Source organism: Parasteatoda tepidariorum, chromosome 11 (assembly GCF_982258835.1).
Source record: "Parasteatoda tepidariorum strain Cologne lab strain chromosome 11, Ptep-v5.0, whole genome shotgun sequence".
Lineage (NCBI taxonomy): Eukaryota > Metazoa > Arthropoda > Arachnida > Araneae > Theridiidae > Parasteatoda > Parasteatoda tepidariorum.
In genome coordinates, this window is record NC_141765.1 from 9,322,655 (window position 1) to 9,343,861 (window position 21,207).

Here is a 21,207-nt window from a genome sequence, read left to right on the forward strand (position 1 = left end):
TCATCAAAGTACTTAATAAATTCCTTTCACGATTCCTGTACCAATGAAAAGATGTTCCTTTGGCCAATAAGTTTTTTTCCTTCAGTCTGGAGCCTAACAATTCAGCTGCCTGTTTCAAAAGGCCAAGATCTCTAGTCAGATCATTAAGCTCAAACTGAGAAAAGGGCTGAGGTGAACCGGCAACAGATGGCCTATATTAGATATCGGAGCCTTGAATTTCTGTTCCGAGTCTGAAGACTCTGAAGAGATGATTGGCAATTCAGTTGGAGGCAAAGGCACAGGCACATCAGATCCATGAGGTCAGGGGCATGTGGCCGATGGAATGCTATCAGGATAAGATATTAAGTCTTTGATTTTTCCGGTTATACCCACGAACATGGCAGGAACAAAAATAACAATCATCAAAGTGGTTTTGGGGCTCCTTCCACGTCGTAGGAATTCCAATTCGTAAAGCAGTCTTCTTTCCTTGATGCCATAAGCGTAGATCATTGAGACACTGCACACAAACTTTATGAGGCACACAAGATTTGTCATGATCTCAGAGTTTCATGCCAAAATATGCGAGATGAAGTTGTCTTACATAGTCTGTAATGCTCCTCATGTGATTTTTAACAACACTGCATTCACTGCATATATAACAATAGTCATCTGGGAAATTTTCACAATGTCTCGAACTCAAAGCCATGTTTCACGAAACGCACAGAAAAAAGCAGACTTTAAAATAACTCCCTGTTAAGTTTGCTAGTGTTTCTGAGAGGTCAGCGAACCTAGATAAGGATTCTCGCGACGCTATTAGTAGAGAGAGATTGTGACAGAGAGAAGGACGGTGGCAGGAAGTAGTGATAGAGGGGTACTTTTGTAGATTTAACCAAAGTAGAATGTTGGTCAGTCAAAAAGGGAAGGAAATCAAAAACGAAAATTTTTTTTATGGTAAATGCTCATAAAAATTCCAGTAAAATTGAATTTTTCTAAAAAACGTGACGTGATAGAAATTTTTCATTATTATTTTCCATTTCACCAAAAATAACATTAAGTTCAGCTATCAGACCCCTTGTATTTTTTTCATCGCAGGCCTGTGTTATTAAACTTTCATGAAATAAAATTAAAGAAATGTGTTTAAATTTCTCATTTATGAAAATTATACTTAGGATTTAGTTTTTTAAAAGCTTTAATTACCCGAAATCATTAAATATATACTTCCGACATGCATTTTTTCCCCAGCTAAAATTTCAGGAATTTTTCATGAAGCTACTATTACCTTTTTTTTAAAATATTGATAGTATTTTTTATAATACAGATTTTTCTGCTTTTTTTTAAAAAAATATTTTGTGTAATAATAAAAGTTAGAATGAGATTAATTTAATAAAAAGATTAAAAGATATTTTATTTTAATTTATAGATAAACACATGGCATCATTTATTTCATTAGTGTGTTTGCAATCTTTGGTTCTAAAATTATTTATTTTGAACTTTTAAAATTCTGCTAGTACATTCCTTCTTGGATTATATGCAGGGTTCGTGATTTTTTTTGATTTAAAAAAAAAAAAAAAAGTCAGATTTTTTTGATTTAAATCAGTTTTTTTTTTATTTTTATTCAAATACACTGTAAGAACTTTAATTTATGATTAAAAGAACTTTATAAATGTTTAATCCAAATTAAATTTATATTAAAACTATATTATAACAATATTTTAGAAGCTCCGAACTTACTAAAATAATTTTTCATTATAATACATAGCTTTGAATGCTAGCAACCATTTTGAAACAAATGCATGATTGAAATTTAAAGACTAGATGAAATAGAGAATTTAAACAATACTTCAGGGGTCTGTGTAGGTTTTTCTGAGAGGTACCTATTTTGTGAAAATTTAGACATAATTTCTGAAAATTAAAAATTATATTAAAAAGCATCACAAATATGGTAAAAATATGGATTTATCATTTCTTACGAGACACAAAAATAAAATTTTAAGAAAAAAGTATTTTATGAAATTATTTTACCTTTTTTCCTAAAGCTGAATTTGTGAAGGTACTTTAACTATTAAAACAAAGTTTAAATTAATAAAATCATAATTTTAATTTAAAATCGTGATTTCTTTTTTTTTTCTCTTGATTTTTAAAATGACAAAATAAATGTAACAGATTGTTTTCATAAATGTAGTCATCTCTCTATTCTAAAAAAAAGTTTTTGCAGTTAATTTTGTCCCCTGAAAAACTTTTTAACTACGTGATGAAAATCTAAGATTAAGGAATCAATTCATTCAGAATCTTTCAGGGAAGACATTTAGGGCATTCAAATCTTTTACATAATTTTAAATTTTTATTTATTTTAGTTTTAAAGCACGATTTTGCAGTTAATAATGAAGAATAACCGCCGTTCACAACAGCCAATCACATGTCTGAAAACGGCAAGCTTAAAAAAGCGATTTACAAGTCTGAATTTTCTTTTTCAGAGATGCAACCAATCACAAAATAGTTAGAATTTCATTCTTCAGTTTTACAACATCTCAACTTATTTCGTATTGATATATTGATTAATCTGATTATTTGTTTTCTAAAACGTTAATTCGTAAGTTTAATCTGGTTTTAAATCTTAATTCGATTTGTTTATTTACAAGTAATGCCTAAAAAGAAAAGACCTAACATTACTAAAAAGTCGCAACTCAATGCAAAAGCTAATCGAAAGCGGGGAAAACGTAAACTTCATAGTATAGAAGAAAATAATGCTCTTTTGCTTATACAACCTAATGATGATTCAACTAACAAAAAAAAAGTTAAACTAACAAAGGTTGAGCTAAAAGAGAATGTGTGTAATTGCTACACAGTCGCAACAACATCGACTTTCATTTGCCCACATCAAACCAGACCTGTAAATACAGAAAATGTGGTTGGAATGCACACTGTACCAATTCGCTTTAGCAATGTTGACAATGATATGGACCAAAATCCTAATCCACCTATTTTAAAATCAAAACAACATGAGTTTGCTGGTGATTTGTCGAAATTGTTACCTTATTATAACATATATATATAATGTCAAATTTATAAATGTATTTAGCGTAAAGAAAATGCTATTGGTGCATTGTTTATTTTAATTCCGCAAAATTAATGTTTTCATTTATAGTTATTTTGCTGAATATTATTAAAATATTTTTTTAAAAATTACCCTGTTCTTAACAATATTGCTTATTGAAAAATATTATAGTGTTTGCATATATATATATATATATTGAATTAAATGTGTTAAAAATATATTCATTTCTTTGGGACAAAGTCTGTATTATTGTGATTATCATTTTTTTTAAACAAGTTTCATATTAAGATTATATCTGCACATTGATGTTAATTTCTGACAATTTTGGCTCATTTAGAGAACAAATAGGACATAGAAGGAACTGCAGTCAACGAAAAAAAGTGACATTGATATTGACACACTGCTTATTCTGCATTTAAGAAAATTAATTCTTTTCGATGATAACAGTTAATATTCAGTTTAATATTGAAATATATGAAATCAAAGCATTCTTGGTAAGCAATTCTCCGGGGGTTGGCGAGCAGGGGGCGGAGCCCTCTAGTTCATCAAAAAATAAATATTTAATCTATATATTTTTATATTAAAATATTCATTTTTAATTCTATATCAAAGTTAAGCTGAAAAAATTTTTTTAAAAATCTATGTACCCATTGGAGTTTTTTTTCACAAAATTTCTTTATAGAAAATCAGATAATGTCAAAAGATACTGTAAATATATTATGAGAAAAAAATACCAGTTAATAACCCTACTGCTTCAAATAGACTTTGAAAGGGAAGAATGACACTATATCAGGAAAAAAATATCTGAATTAATCAGCCTTTTTTTTTTCCTACTTTTGGTATATTAGGGTAATTTCTAATATAACCTCAAGCTTCAGAAATATAAATTTTCCAAAATAAAAAATAATGTAGATTTTAATTCCACGCTTTTTCATTCAAAAGGTAGAATTTTAATTAGCATTATTTGCATTATTTTTCGGAAAAAATTCATGTTTATTAATTACTTTCTACAGCTATGCAAGTCTATATAAAGACAGCATTAAATATTTACTTTACTCTGTACTTTCAATCTCAAGAATCAAAAGATTTTTAAAATTGTAATTTCAAATGAAGTTTAACACACGCCAAGAAAGAAAGTAATTTCGTTAACTAAAATTAATTAATGCAGCAATTTATTTAAAATAAATTTTAAAACTAAGAAAAGATAATAATTAAAGTATCAATAATTTAAAACACTGTTTTTTAACTTTTGAAATCAATATATATATATTTAAAAAAATTAGTTGATTTAAATCAATGGTTTTTTTAAAAAAATCATTCAATTTAAATCGTGATTTAAATCAACAAACCCTGATTATATGTCTGAAAATTTTGAATAGCTAATATCTTATCTAAGCCATGTTTAGCTGGGTAAATTATATCCATGACTAGAAATCTCTGTTTAGAAAAGGCTAAATTTTTATTGTGACAAAATACTATTTCTGCTGAAGCATTTTCTATTTTCGGCGTATTACCTCTTTTTATCAAATTAATCCAGAGTTGTGAAAGACTTTTAAAGAAAAAAAGTCTCACATTGAAGAGATTAGTGTCTGCTTCTGCAGTAGAACTTCTGCTTAAAACCTGTTGTTGAAACTGAAATAATATTTTTGTTGTAATATTGTTATTAAGATTATGCTTTTCTCTGGTAATATTTTTATTAAGTGTCCTAAATTTTTTGCAAAGTAGTCCTTGAAAAATCCTTAGAACTCTTTAATCTTTAACTTGGAAGATTTGTATGAACCCTTTGAAGTTTTTACCTTTTTCTACTGTAAAACTTATGGATTTAAATCAATTTTGAAATAATTAGCTGATATGAAGTTTCATAAATATAAAAAAAATTACATTACCTTAAGAATTTAAGAAAGCAAGAAGGATACATTTCTTGTGGGAAAAAGACAAATAGAGCACGTAAGTTGATAAGCACTTAGGAGGGACACCCATACTCTATCAAGCCAAAAGTATCTAAAAAATATCTTAATGTTTCTTGGCAACAGATATTTTCTGCTAATTTCTGACCTAAGTGCAAAATTGTACTTTTTTAATCTATTCAAAAGTAAAATTACAATCAAAAAGTAATTTATTACTCTTTGGAATTTGAAAACATAAACCTTTTTATGACATTATTTGGCCTTTTTTAATTAAATTTTTAAATTTATTTATATGAAAATTTTATAGATAAATTGTTATAATTATATGCAGAGTTGTAGGTGTAAACTTTTTTACACCACAGCTAGAGTCTTCTAGATTGAATCTAGAAAAAAGGGAGAGAAAACAAGTTCCAGCAAAAAATTAAAGTTTGCTTGAAATTTACACAGGAATTTTGAAAAAAAAAACATTATACAATTGTACTTAAATAATCAGATTTCTTTATTGAGAGAATGATTTATAGACAAGATAAAAATCATGTTGTCCTTTTTACTGTAGAAATTATTGAGCTATGTAAGTATTGACTGAACATGACATCTTTAAGTTAAACTAACTATTTATTCAGTATACTACAAAAAAGAAACAAAATGGAACGATTATCGTAATATATATAAAAATAATAAGGAGCACGAGCTTCATAGGTGAAAGTTAAATTAGCAGTGCTGATCTGTTGCCAGATTTCCTATTGATGTAAATGCCAATCTTTTTTTTTATTAACACATACATCAATACTTTCCCTTGTTAAAAAGAAAAAAAACTTAACTACTAATTTCTAAGTAACAATTGAATGTTAAGAGTTTATAAGAGTCCCATCTTTTCACATAGCTTTAAAAGTCTTGGCTTAGGCAAGGACTTAGTCAATATATCTGCAGTTTGCACCTCCGTTGAGATCTGCTGCACACTAATTTCTTCTAAAACCTTTACACAAATGAAGAAATGTTTAATACTGATGTGCTTCGTTCTACTATGAAACTCTGGATTTTGAGCCAATTCGACAGCTGCACTATTTATCAACAAAAATTGTTGGCACTTCTTTCAAGGAGGAAATTCCATTGAAGAGTCTTTTAAGCCAAATTAATTCTTTTGCGGCTTCATTTGCAGCAACTTTCTCAGCCTCTGTGGTTGATATTGCAACCATAGTTTGACGCTGACTTAACCAAGATATAGCCCCACCTGCATGCAGAACTAAAACTCCACTCGTCGATCTTCCTGTCTTCATGCAGCCTCCAAAGTCAGCATCACTAAAACATTCTAGAATTCCGGGTTTGTAGCCTGATTTATAGATAATACATTTTTGCTTGGAACTCGCAATGTATCGAAATACTCGTTTTACTTTGATAAAATCATCTTTCACAGGAATTTCTAACTTACATGACAAAACACTTGTAGCGTATGCCAAGTCAGGTCTAGTGCTCATCATAAGATGCACCAACAGCCTCACAATAAGGAAATACTGTTTTATTCTCTTCTTCACTAGAGCATGATTCTTCCTCTTTCAAAATAGGTGTATGAACTGGCCTTCAATTACTCATACCAAACCGCTGTAGTATCTTTGTGGCGTAAGCTTCTTGTCCAAGTTTAATGCTTCCATCATCAAGTCTATAAATTTCTACTCCTAAAAAATATGCTGGCTTGCTTGTAATTTTGAACTTAGCTTTCAACTGATTTATGAAGTCTCTTGACTCTTCTTCATGAGTAGCAGCAACTAGTCCATCATCTACATAGAGAGCTACGAGTAGCTTTTTATCTTCTTTCTCGCGAATGAATAAACACTGATCCACTTCATTAACTTTAAAGCCAAGGTTTAACAGGAATCTACTAAAACATTAATGCCAACAACGAGGAGCTTGTTTAAGGCCATACAAACTTTTCTTGAGTTTACATACATTGTTGGTGCCATTAGTGTAACCTTCAGGTTGATACATGTAAATGTTTTCCTCTAAATCACCATATAAAAAGGCAGCTGATACATCAAATTGCGTAAGATGCATATTCTCACAGGCTGCAATACTTATTATTGAACGTACAGTTCCTAACTTAGTAACTGGACTAAAAGTTTGATTGTAATCAATACCCTTTCTTTGATTAAAGCCTTTAATCACAAGTCTTGCTTTATACTTATCTATAGTACCATCAGGATTTTTCTTGATACGAAACACCTACTTACAAGGCAAAGCCTTAGCTTTCTCTGGTAAAGGTGTTAATATCCATGTTTGGTTTTCTTTTAGTGATTTGATTTCAGCATCCATTGCTTATATCCAACAATTGTAGTCTTTACAATTGATAGCTTCTTCGTATGACTCTGGCTCATTTGAATCTGATATGAAACTTTCAGCTGCCATTACATAATCTTCAAAACTTTTAGGCTGTTTTAGTTCACTGCGATTTCTCAGTTTCATAGTAAATAAATTTTCTCTATCTTCGCTTTCATTTTCTGAACTCATTATCTCTTTTAAGTAATTTTGATCAAGCTATCCCTCATTTTCAGCTTCAGTAGGTAATTGACTCATTGTATCAATCACAGGTATTTCTGCAGAATCTTCACAATTAATTAGAGGTTTCTCATCAAATATTATATCTCGAGAACAGATAACATTATTGTTTTCCTTTATCCAGATACGATATCTTTCATCACCATCATATCCCAATAGATAACCTTTTATGGCTTTCTTATCCATTTTTCTCCGCTTCTGTCTTGGTATATGGACATAGCATGCTGATCCTACTATTCGCATATGTTTTATTCTGGGTCTTTGCCCCATCCATAATTCATAAGGACTTATGTTTGGTAATGAACTTATATTCATCATCTCTGGGTCTTTGCCCCATCCATAATTCATAAGGACTTATGTTTGGTAATGAACTTTTTCCTGTTCTGTTTAATATGTACACAGACGTATTTATCAGTTCTGTCCATAATGATGAAGGAAAATTTATTTCTGAATTGGAACTCTTCAAAGTTCTTGCCATTTCTACTAAAGTCCTATTCTCTCGTTCACTGCCGCCATTCTGATGAGGCATATAAGGAGCTGTTAGTCTTTGGATAATTCCACCTTTATTCAAGATTCTTCTCACATTTTCATTATCGAATTCTTCTCCATTATCACTCAAGATCTCCTTGATATTATGCCCCAGATTTTTGGCATTTGCTAACATATTTTCAAAAGCTTGGGTAACTTCTGATTTCTTATGAAGATAAAATACATAGCGAAATTTAGTAAAATGATCTTTAAAAACTACAGAATAACGATACTTTTTAAATGATTGATCAAAAGGTTCACAAACATCTGTTGAGATAAGCTCTCCGGGGCTCTTGGTCTTCTGTCTATTACCAAATTTTAATCGATGAGCTTTACCGTAGATGCATGCTTCACAGAGTTGATTGTTGAATTCAACTTTAAGATCCATTTGCTTTTCAAGAATATTCTTTACATGGCGTTTGTCTTGGTGTCCCCAGCGTTCATGATATAATTACAGAATGGAATCACCTGTGGTTACTAAGTTCACTTCCACTGGATTGTTTGGAATAAGAACTTGCATATGTGCTTTATGTAAACCACTTCTAACATTTCTTGTACCATAGAGTACAGTTTTGTTACCAGATTTTTAACCAACATTCTTCTGTTGTTGATACAAATTTACTGTTTTTGTTTCTATCCTGTGCTGCTAGTACTGAAAATAAATTTTTCTTAATATCTGGGACAAACCAAACTTCTTTAAGGTCTTTAAATTGTCTTTCACCATTAACTTTTGTCATAATCTTTAAAGTGCCTCTGCCTATAGCTGGTAGTACCTTACCACTTGCAGCAGTAATCCCAAGAGGAGATTCGAGAACTTCAAAATCGGCGAAGAATTCACTATTATTGGTGACATGTTTTGAAGCACCATTATCTATAAACCAATCGTAGCTGCTTTCTTCAAATGAAAAAACTTCTTCGTGAAGAGCTAATAATAAATTATTTGCAATAACATTATCTCTATCTTGACCTTTTTCATTTTGCTTTGGCTTAGCTGGCCTACCATTGGCAATCCACTTTCGACAATTTTTCACCCAGTGACCATTTTGATGACAGTAGTTGCACTTTCCAATTTGTCTTTTACTTTTAAAAATCGACTTGGCTCTAGTTACTTTTGCTTCTAATGCTTCTTGATTTAATGACTCACTAAAACTTGAATCTTTCTTTATCTCTCTTTCATGAGTCCCCAACTGTTTTGTTAGTTCATCTATAGTTCTTTTTTCATCACTCAAAAGTAGCCAACTTGATTTAAATGTACGATAATTGAGAGGAAGAGTGTCCAAAATTTTTGCAAATTAACAACATTTCTGGTAGCCGGTTTTCACTTTTACTCTCAAGACCACTATTCAAATCATTCCATAAATTTTTGAGCTCTGATAAATGAGCTGACATATCATCATTCGACCAACTAAATTTAAAGAATTGAAGACAAATGTTATAAAGCTGGTTGTCAGAAGAATCTTCAAAAATTTTCTGAAGTTCCAGCCAAACTTCTCTTGCGCTATCAAACCTCATTACCTTTTGTAATGTGTCTTCTGTCATGGAGTTGGTTAACACCATCATAACACAGTTATTTGCCTTATTAAAATCTCTGAGATCATCCTTATATTTCTTTTTGATAGTTTCAGAAGCTGTTGGCTCAGGCAGTTCTGGCTTGTATATCTTTCCTTCAACAACTTTCAGAGCATCTGCATGATAATTCAAAACAAACTTAATTCTGTATTTCCAAATTGCCCAATCACTTTTACCACTCAATGGTTTCACTTGGATTTTTCCTTGATCCATTACTTAAACTGACTCTAATGGCTGACTTTCGGAATATGAATTAACTTAGCACTAACACTTCCGCTTAACTATCGCCAAACTCAATTATTTCATTATTTTAACTTCGCCTTAATAACTTGCTGGAGTCCATAACCTGTAGAAATTATTGAGTTATGTAAGTATTGACTGATGACATCTTTAAGTTAAACTAACTATTTATTCAGTATACTACAAAAAAGAAACAAAATGGAACGATGATCGTAATATATATAAAAATAATAAAGAGCACGAGCTGCATAGGTGAAAGTTAAATTAGCAGTGCTGATCTGTTGCCAGATTTCCTATTGATGTAAATGCCAATCTTTTTTCTTATTAACACATACATCAATATTTACTACTTAAATATGACATGGAATTTGACTAATATGAATTTTTGTATTTACTGAAAAGAATTACGATAAATAAATCTTGTGGGAGATATATTTAGTATTATCAAATTATGTTAAGTTTTTGTTATTAGTATGATGAATTATTTTAGCATTCAGTAAAACAATACTTTTTGTAAATTAATCATGATATGTATGTGCAATACGAGCTGGTTAAGCTACATAAAGGTAATGTTAAACTTTAATTTCAAAGAAACCTCATAAAAAAAACCTTTGCTCAGAATAACCATTAATTCAGTATGCTAAATTAAAATTTTTGTTAATTTTACTATAATAGATCTTACATAAAATATGAGCAAATGTTCTAAGATTATATAATAATTAATCATAATTTTCTAGAAATCAATGCAGTTGAGCTTTTTTGGAGTGATGAATATTTTTTTAAGCACATTGAGAGTCTAATTAACTTTTGAAGTCTCAAAGTTAACATGTAATGGCCCCAAAGGTCTATAGGTAATGTTGTTTCGTGATGAACTGGAAGATGTCAAATAAAACAATATTGCAATGAAACATCCTTCTTTAATAGAAAACGTTAACAATCCATCAATAAACAAACTCCAGAAAAAGGTTATTCGTTAAAAAACATTTAAAAGTTGTTATTAAAACAATTAAAACTTAAACTGTTGAATGCAAGTATCTCATACTGAAGGTGGGCGTCACCGGGGGGGAACGAAGTATCGGGATGAAGTCTCAGACGCTGCAACAACCTTGATGGCAAAATATCCTCTCCTTTAATATCAGACAGCAGACTCTTCACTCTTAGCCGTGGTTTCGGTTGTGTTCCTCTACAGGTATCCTTCCGCGCAGGAACTATTATATTTAGTCTTTTTACCTTTGGCCTTTGATCTAATCCTCGATCTTTCTACCCCGGAACTGCATGATTTCCTAGCTGTCACAATTAACAGCCTCTACAGTAGCCCTCTACCAGTGCTAGCGAGACTTTTCCAGCTCATTGCTGATACTTCCCATGAAATTTAACTCAACAGCCTGATCGTGTCTTAATCTCTTTTGGCATGTTACCAGGCTCTGGGATAGTAGATTCATCCTCCGTCGATTCGTTCATAGCTGTTGATTCGCTCTTAGGAAATATGTCCTTTTCATCTCGGGATACATATGCAGGCTTTAGACGATCCAAGTTTAACGTACTCTCTCGGCCATAAATAAGAATCTTAAAAACCTTCTCCCCTCGACTTACCACTTGAAATGGACCTTCGTATGGTGGCTTCTGGCTTTTTTTTAAGGATATCGGACCTCAGGAAAACATGACTGCACAAAAGGTCTTTACTTACAGAAACTGCTCTATGTCCCAGATGTCTAGCCTTCACTGGCAGCAACTCCTGCTTAGTCTCTTTGAGCTTTCCAACAAAGTTTGCGGGATCCGCTGTACCAGTAGACAGACATAAAAATTCTCCAGGCAGTCTTATCGGAGTTCCATAAACCCTTTCAGCTGTCATTGCTTACAAGTCCTCCTTCCATGCAGCCCTAAAACCTAAAAGAATGGTAGGTAAAACTCTGGTCCACTGACTTGTACTTTAGGCTCTAATCGCTCCCTTCATCTGTCCGTGAAATTTTTCCACCTGACCATTTCCTGCGGGATGATAAGGGCTTGTTCGATGACTGGCCGAATCCAGCAACTTAGTCAGGGTATCAAACAGTGAGGCTTCGAACTGTGTTCCCTGGTCTGTTGTGATTCTTAGGGGTATTTCAAACCTAGCAATCCATCCAGCATAGAAAGTTGAAGTAACAGATTTGGCTGTTATATCTGCTAGCGGGTAAGCTTCTGGCCACTTGGAAAAACAGTCAACACAAGTAAGACAGTAGAGAATACCTTCTGATGGTGGCAAGGGACCTACAAATTAAGCGGATCAAACGTCCCAAGCTTTCTCTGCATGTGACGTGTCACCTTAGAATGTTGGCAAGCCAAGCATTGCTGAGCCCATGTCCTAACATCTTTCTTTATACCAGGCCAAACATATCGCTGTTCCACCAACCTTATAGTAGCTTTAATACTTGGATGTGAAATAGAATGCAGTTTGGAAAAAACGTTTTTTCTGTCCACTTTGGGTACGAATGGTCGAATCCGTTTGGTAGATACATCACAAAACAGCTCCACACCAGGATCACCTATTACGAATGGTTGAAGTATCAAAGATGAGTTACCGGTTTGAGCTAGAATTTTGGTTAGTTCCTGGTCACCTTTTTGATTGTTAGCCATTTCTTGAAAATTGATGTGGGAAGGTGTTTCTATGGTAGCAATGTTTACTCTGAACAGCGCATCTGCAGCCACGTTATCTATTCCCCTCACGTGCCGAATATCCGCAGTGAATTGGCCAATAAAATCCAAATGACGCAATTGTCTTGGCGAACACTTATCTTCCTTTTGTTGAAAGGCATATATAAGTGGCTTGTGGTCGGTCTAGATAGTAAACGGCCGACCCTCTACCATATGCCGAAAGTATTTGACTGCCATGTATGCAGCCAAGGGCTCTCTGTCGTAGGCACTGTACTTTCTTTGAGATGGTGCTAACTTCTTTGAATAAAAACCAAGTGGTTGCCACTCTTTCTCGATCCCAAACCACTCTTTCTCGATCCTGATGCAAAGCAGCACTCATCGCAATTTCTGAAGCGTCAACCACAATCGCCAACTGTGCATTCATGACAGGATGGTGCAACTTGGTGGATTTTGCCAAGTCATTCTTGCTCTTCTCAACTGCAGCAACTGCTTCCTCCGACCACTTGATCGCGCTTTTATCATTTTACTTAGAACCTTTTAAATATTCGTTTAAAATTGCCCGAGTATGGGCAGCTCTCGGCATGAATCTTCTGTAAAAATTCAAGACTTCTAGAAATTGACGCAGCTCTCTACCTGTAACTGGCTGAGGAAAATTAGCGATTGCAGAAACTTTATCAGGAAGCAGAGTAATACTGAAGATTGTCCCAAGACACATTTGCTTGCGTTGAGTGTTGCACCATATTCAGCAAAACATTGAAAAATTCTTTTTAAGTGAATTAAATGGTCTTCGTTCTTCAAAGCTTGTACCACATCATCAAAATAAGGTACGCAAAAGTCAAACTCACCTTAAACTTGATGGATGAAATGTTGGAAAGTTGCGGCAGCATTTGATAATCCAAACGGCATGTACAAAAACTCAAGCAATCCGAACAGGGTTGTTACCGCAGTCTTTGGTACGTCTTCCTTGTGCACTGGAATCTGATAATATGCTTTCTCCAGGTCCAATGAAGGAAATATCCTTTTACCTTTCAAAACCTGAAAACAATCTTGAATGTGGTGAACAGGGTACCTATCTGGCACGGTCACATCATTAAGGCGACGAAAATCACCACACGGTCGCCATTCTTCTTTAGGAACACAAGAAATATTTATACAGTAGAGAACCAATTATCTGGGATGCTCGGAACCATCGCTATCCCGGATGTCTGAATTTCCCGGTTTTCTGGATCGGCAAAGAAACGTAGTTTATCGATGTTTTATTGAACCCAAATTACAATGAAAACAAAGTAAAACATTTTAAGAAAAGAAAAGTTTTCTTCAATTAAAAAAATAGAAAAATAACATTTAAAAGAATAGAAAAAAAAACATTTTAATAACATTTAGAAGTTTTGACAAGAAAAGTAAGTTTAAAAATTACAAAATTCGCATATATTTATTTTTTAAACATTTCATCAACTTTTAGCTGACGAAACTTTGGTTTTTGATTGAAAAACAACTGTTGGATTTTATAAACAGCCATTACATGAGTTTCCTCAATAAATGATTTCTGTTCCATTCCAGCTATTAGTTCTTTAGTTAGTTGGATACATCGTTCATTAGATATGACAGATACTTGTTCAGCTTCATCTTCGTCGTCACTTTCGTTTTGTTCTGCGCCTGGGTTCAACACCATCTGAATAATTTCAGAATCTGTCATTTCGTTTACAAATGGGACGTCGTTATCTATATTAAAGCACTCATTAATCTCTGCTTCTGACATTAAGTCCCGCTCTAACCATTTTCGAGAGTATTCCCGGAGCTCATTTTGAAAATCTTTTTCTTTTGAAATTTTGATTCCTTCAAAAGGAGAGTCGTCAACATCTTCTTCTAAAAAAATACATGTCGGAATTAACTTCCGCCATACGTGAGTTAATGTATCATGGGAAACAAATTCCCATGCTTTCGCTGACAACCATATAGCATCTTTCACGGTGAATGTTTTCAGAACATCTTGGACTGATTTTCCTTCATTAGCTGCGTCGATCAGCTTCTTTAAAAACTCAACCTTATAGCGGCATTTTAAGCTGCGTAAAATGCCTTGATCGAGAGGCTGTATCAAGGACGTACAGTTTGGGAGGAGATATTGAATTTCAATATTATTGGCAGTTAAAACGGCTGCAGGTGGATGTGCCGTACAGTTGTCTGAAAACAAAACAATTTTACAGTCATCGGGCAATCCCACCGATTTACAATGTGCACGTGATTTAGGCACAAATTCCTTCTTGAACCATTCCGTGAAAAGTTCCTGTGTGATCCAAGCTTTTTTATTAGCTGTATAAACTACAGGCAAAACTTTGACGCCTTTTAATGCCCGGGTCATTTTTACTTTTGCAGACAACAGTCAGTTTCAATTTACACGTGCCCGCTGCATTCGCGCAGGCTAATAATGTCAGCCTATCCTTCGCAATTTTGAAGCCACTAGGATTGATTTCGTCTGTTGTAGTATAGGTAGTATCTGGTAGATACTTGTAATAGAGACCCGTTTCATCAACGTTAAAAATTTGCTCTAGGGTCAAGTTCTGACTCTGAACCACATTCAGCACAAAATCTACATAATTCTCAGTGGCTTCTATATCGGCTGAGGCTTTCGAATGCCGTTTCTCTCTTTGAATCTGGCAAACCATCCTATGCTGTATTCGCAATTTTTTTCTATGCCAAGCTCATCATGAAAATTTTTCGCTTGAGCCATAATTATTTGTCTAGTTAAAGGAAAGTTTTCTGATCTTCTCTGTCTTATCCACTCCATTAATACTTTGTCGACATCCTCATTTTTTGGCTGATGCAAAGTTTTTCGTTTTTTCATTGCATCTTCTCGCTCGGAATTTGAAAATAGAGCCAGTATTTTTTTCTTTTGGCCGTCTTTTCGAAGATCATAACTGGTTTGAGTCCCTACGTTATAAATTTCACTAAGAGATTTTACTGAAGAACCTTCATCTAATTTTTTTAAAATTTCTACTTTCGTTTTTATCGATAAACTCACGCGCTTTCTTTTTTTAGACGTTGAAATAGACGAAGAAATTTTTTTCAAGATCACAAAATATACGACTAGTGCTATAAAATTCCAAAATTAAAATAAATTTTTCACACTCTAAAAAAGATTCCTAACACGTTTTAAATAATCCTAGCACAAGTAGATAAATGATGAATGATCTACTAATGTCAGAGAAGGGGGTGGAACCAATGTCAAATAAATGAAGCTGCGTGTAAAATATCTGCCCATCTGGTGGTGAAGGTCAAGATGTGAAATTATTTTAAACTATTCTTTCTAACAGTAAAGACCAGATGTCCCATGAGTCATCCATTTTACAGAAGGTGGTTGGTAGGGATTAAGACAGGTCAAGCAGTTGTTAAATTACATTGCTAAAAATAACAAGATTATCTTATTTATGTTGCGTGTCATTTCAAAACTGATTAAAAAAAATAAAAAACATTTAAACGCTAAATAAAATCCAATATATTATTGGAAAGAAAAGCACCAATGAGTTTGTAAAACAAAGCATATTTTTAGCATTTAATATCAGACCGTTCTATAAAGAAACTAACAAATATGTAAACAATCCATATTTAAAATTAATCCTTATTTATTAAGTTAAATCACAAAAAGAATAACTAAAAAATAATGCATTTTACCAACAGATAAGCAAATAAATAAATATTAAAAATAAATAAACTATAAAAACTTATATTTTTAATCTTTACATATAAAATAAATAAATTATCCCCTGAAGTATTAAAAAAAATTAAATCTTAAGGGAGAACTAATTAATCAATAAATTAATAAGAACAGCTTTTCAACAGTCATCCCGCAAAACAACTAAATTAATGAAATATTCAACATTTTATTTATATTTAAATGAAATTAAAACGTATTTAACCAACTGGCGAATGTTTTTAAAAATAGAAGGAGAAAAAATTATAACAATGCAATACGTTTAGATTTTCTATAAAAAAAATAATAAATCACAAATAAGATGGATAGATAAAAAAATAAAAATTAAGATGGTAAAACAGCGAAATTAATAAAGATAACTTATTTTGATATTTGAACATAATACACAAAAGGAAACAATTAAATATATAAGTTAATTGAAGTTATTAATTTAATTGAAGTTGAGGAAAATTATAATAAACTAAATAAAATCAAATTAAATAAAATAAAAAATAAAAAAACGCTGGAAAATTACCAAATGGAAACAGTAACTAGAAAGGGCTCTATCATAAATATTAAAACCGGGAGATTATAAAATCTACTGAATTAAAAAAAAATTATCTTAAAATTCATGAATAAAAAGATATAATTTATGAAGTACGAAATTTATTGTGAACGACAGGAGGAAAAAAAAAAGGGTATTGAAATCGGAAGTAAATCGCTTTTAAAAAGGGAAACCTGCAATCTGCCTTTTTTATTTTTAATTTTAGTAATAAATAATTGTATGCTTCATTATTAAACAATCTTTTCCGTTTATTTTTTTTATAAAATCAGAGGATTTTTATCGAAAGCAAATGCGATTCCACATCAAGCAAAATTTGAAATCATGATTAAACGAAAGAATCTGAATTTATTTAATCGAAAAATATTGTTTTGTTAATTAGTGTCAAATAAATTAATATAACAGACAAAAAAAAATAAAAAACGTTTAAAATTGTAATAATGATGTATTGTCAGAAATTATAGAACAATAATTTGTCATGATAAATCACGGATAACAAAAATGAAAAAACTGGAGAAAAAAAATAGAAGATTAAAAAAAAAAGTTCTAACATGTTAACAAGTTCCTTGACTCGGACTTCTAATAGACAACATTCCAGAAATGATTAAGAATAATAGATGAATCTTAAAGATGCAAAAAATAACGTCGGTCCGGTAAAATTCGGATTTTTTTAAAATTCTGTGTTGCGCTAGCGCAAATTACAGTACTGAAAACGGAAGCGAAATCTCGCAATTTAGTAGTGTCGAATTCTCTGACAATTGTTTCCAATTGTGTTTTAAGTTTTATTTTGCGAAATTATTCTGATTACTTTTTAAATGATAAAATTTAATCTTTTTTTAAATGATCAACTTAACTATATTCTTACTTTATTATTGAACTAAAATGTGTCGTATTTTAATCGTTTTCGTATTCCAATTTGTACTCCCATTTCAGTTTTTTTTTTTTACTTAGTAATGTATAGGGATATATTTTTCTTTTTATTTCTCTTTCACCTTCTATTCAACGATATGCGTGTGCAATGCTTGTTCCCCGCCCCCCCACATAAATCGAAGAGAAAACGAAAACAGCATGCCACTCCCTTTTTGATTGACGGTAGCTTATCTGAAAACCACAAATTCTTGGGAATGCAGGGAAGAAAGTAAAAAGTTTCCCCTTTTCCGGCCCTTTCCCGTCCTAAAGAACTTCAAGGTTACAGAAGAAATAATCAAGTTTTCTCTTGACATATGACTCCCCCACCCACCCTTTTTCCTACTAAACTTCAAAAATGAGTAACACTTCCGCATTTTTTCTCCATCCTTCCAGTTCAAAATGGCGGGAAAACGAAGCGAAATTTTCCCGGTTTTCTGGGTCCCGGATAAATGGTTCTGTACTGTATCATTTTCACTTAGTAATCAGCTTATTTGATATCACCCCTTGGAACCATTAAGATTGAGATTTAGTACCTGAAAATACAATCATTAGAACAAAAGATATTCTGAGTGATATCTTTTCTTTTTGCTTGCTGTGTATTTCATGTATTGCTGTGTATTGCCACAGTGTATTTCATTGTCACAGTGTAAACATTCTGGAAAATAGTGCTCTCCCAACTCTAAGGCAATATTTCATGCAAAGCTCATTTCTCTGCCATCAGGATAAGTGATCCATTGACTTGTCGAGACTTATTTAGTCATGCTTTGTAAAAAAAAATAAGTGTTCAAAAATTGGAATGGCCTTCTCTGAACCCTGATCTAAATTACATAGAGCAACTTTGGGGCAAATTAGAATGTAGATTATGTAGCCATTGCATAATTCGCCATCTTCTTAGCCTTCACTAAATCACTAGAACTGTAATAGATATCTGGAAGTAAATTGGTATGGCTATCTATCAAAACCTGGTGGAAAGTCTCCCCAGATGTGTGTAGGCTTTAATCTACGTAAAAGAGGACTAACATCTTATGAGTATATGTCTCAGGACTCTCTGAGTTTGTACGACTGAGTGTCTGGCCACAGTGTATTTCAATTTTTCTATAGTAGTAGATTAAGGAATGGTTTGTTTTATTTTAATTTTTCGATAATATTTTTTTAGTCTGATGAAGTGTACCTTGAAGCTCCGATTCAAAATATTACCTATGCCCCTATGTGCTTGGAGCGAGTTACTTTAGAACCATCTAACAACTTTGTGTCACATCAATTAAATACAATTGAAAGTATCAATGGGTTTGTATATTGAAATTTATCTAACTTTACTAGACATAATATTATAAAATCAAATTATCTGTCTTAAAATAATGTTTTTTAAAGTAAATCAAATATAGAGTTAACAAAAAAGACATTTTTTTTTCAAAAAAAAAAACTCTGGTTTTCTACATTTAAAATTTTTGTTTATTTATTTTTTTAGTTAATTTAAAACAAAAGATCAAATAATATTTTAATTCCCAAATTAAAAGTTATTAAGGGATTCATAACTATTTCATAAAACATTTTTTCTACCATTAATAAATGTTTTCAAAAAACAGTTAAAATTTATCAATTTTTGTTCTTTTAATACACTCGTTTGAAAAAAAAAATAATAACTGGATATTTTAAATGCTCTTCTTTGTTACTTTATACCTTCAGTTGATCTGTGAATAAAAACTCAACATCTAAATGTCTTTTTAGTACTGCATGAAAAAGTATGATTTCCTGTGTGAGATTTGTTCATTTGTAATATGAAAATACGTCACTTTTCATCATTATTTACATTGGTATCATTGTTTAGCACTTTTGTTACGTACAATTAAGAGCATTAGTATTAATTAAATTCTGTAAAATAAACTGTTCTTGTTTCTTTTTCCATTAAATCAATATAAATTTTAGTACGAAGGAAATAATTTATATTTTCATTTAAAATAATATCTGAAAATAATTGAATGATAAAAATAGTAAAATGCTGCATCTAAATAGTTTAAATATGTTTTAATATTAATGGTTTAATAAAAACAAAAGAATAAAATTACTTATTTATTTACGTGGATATAATTGAGCTTTAAGTTTCATAATATGTTTACTAACATAATAGTGCATTTATAAAATAATATACTAGGAAAATATTTTTATTTTTTAAATGTTTTTTTTTTTAATATATAAAATGGAATTTGAAAATTATTACAGACCAAACATGTATGTATGCAATACAAATTTGTTTACACTGCTAACAGAAAAAAAATTTAGGAAAGCTCCTCATTCCCATTTGTGCTTTTTGTAAAACATAATGTAACTTTAACAAAATAAACATTATCTAACTTCTTATTTTAACTCATCCAATAATTACATTATTTAACTTATTTTAAAAACCTTCATGAAGACCTCATTATTTGACCTTGAAAACTTTTTTCGAAGGACATGAACTTGATAATGCTGTATTTTGTTTTAATTTTTTTTTGAAGCATCATGATGACTTGCTTTAAGCTTGCTCACATTAATTAATTTTACATAGATAAATTAGCAGGAGCAATGATATGAAAATATTTAAAAATTACATAGTTTTTTTCAAGTAATGCTGATTCACATTAGCAATTGAACTCAAAATTTAAAAAAAAGTTGGAAAAAGTATTTTTTATTTATTTGGTTCTATCCAAACTAAAGTAAGTAATAAATTAAAAAGCATTCTTAAAAAAAGAATTTAATTTAAACCATGGATTAAATCACACTGCTTGATACCAGCCAATCTTGGTAAAATATTTGTTATTTTTTAATAAATGTTCATATAAAATGTATTTTATTTTTTTAGAGTGTATCAAGTGTTTGGAGAAACAAATTGCATTAATCCATTAGATAGCAGACAATATTTATTTTGCCTCACTCCAAAGCCTGGTACTGTAACATATTCTAAGTTATCAAAAAATGTAACTAGTATTGGGAAGTTGGATATTGTCTGGCGTACAAGTATGGGGGAAAAAGGTCGCCTACAAACATCCCAGCTGGAACGAATGGTAATATTTTTATTATGAGAACTATTAATTTTCTTCTTAAATTATTTTTTAACTTACATATTTTTTTAATTAGCATTAAAATAACACTCACTTAGTAAAAGCTTTCTGTGATTCTTGGATTTCGCTCATTTAGTTAGAGTAGTCCCTGTTTTTAGCAATAAAAAATTGTGTGTATTAAATAGATGTGTTAAGTTTATTTTATGAGCAATTTTCTTTTCATTTACCCGTTTAATTTAAAAATCTTATGTTCTTTAAATAGGTACCAGGATATGGTGAAATTAGATTAGCAGTTGTTGAAATTCCTGGCATAGTAAAGTTAGAGAAGTTGTTTCCTGTTACAGTAAGAATCACAAATGCCTGGTATATATTTTATCAAATGTTTATTTTTTCTTTCCTTTGTTAAGTTATTATTGTAAAAGTTTTTAGGAAATTCATTCTGATTTATACTTCTTTGAATTTTGATTCATAGATACCCATACAGCACATTGACTTTGTTATGACATCCTAAAGTTGTCATCTTTAGGATTCTGTGACTTCCAGAGGAAGTC

General features: G+C 31.4%; 1 protein-coding gene across 2 annotated transcripts in view; it reads left to right on the top strand.

Annotated features, from left to right (window-relative positions):
• LOC107437476 (trafficking protein particle complex subunit 13) overlaps positions 1-21,207 on the top strand; it is a 108,182-nt gene that overhangs the window by 70,167 nt on the left and 16,808 nt on the right. For both annotated transcript variants that reach the window (XM_087155297.1, XM_087155298.1), the window contains exons 7-9: positions 18,775-18,905; positions 20,458-20,659; positions 20,919-21,019. In XM_087155297.1, the coding sequence (XP_087011423.1) occupies positions 18,775-18,905; positions 20,458-20,659; positions 20,919-21,019 (434 nt within the window). The remainder of the gene's footprint in view (positions 1-18,774; positions 18,906-20,457; positions 20,660-20,918; positions 21,020-21,207) is intronic.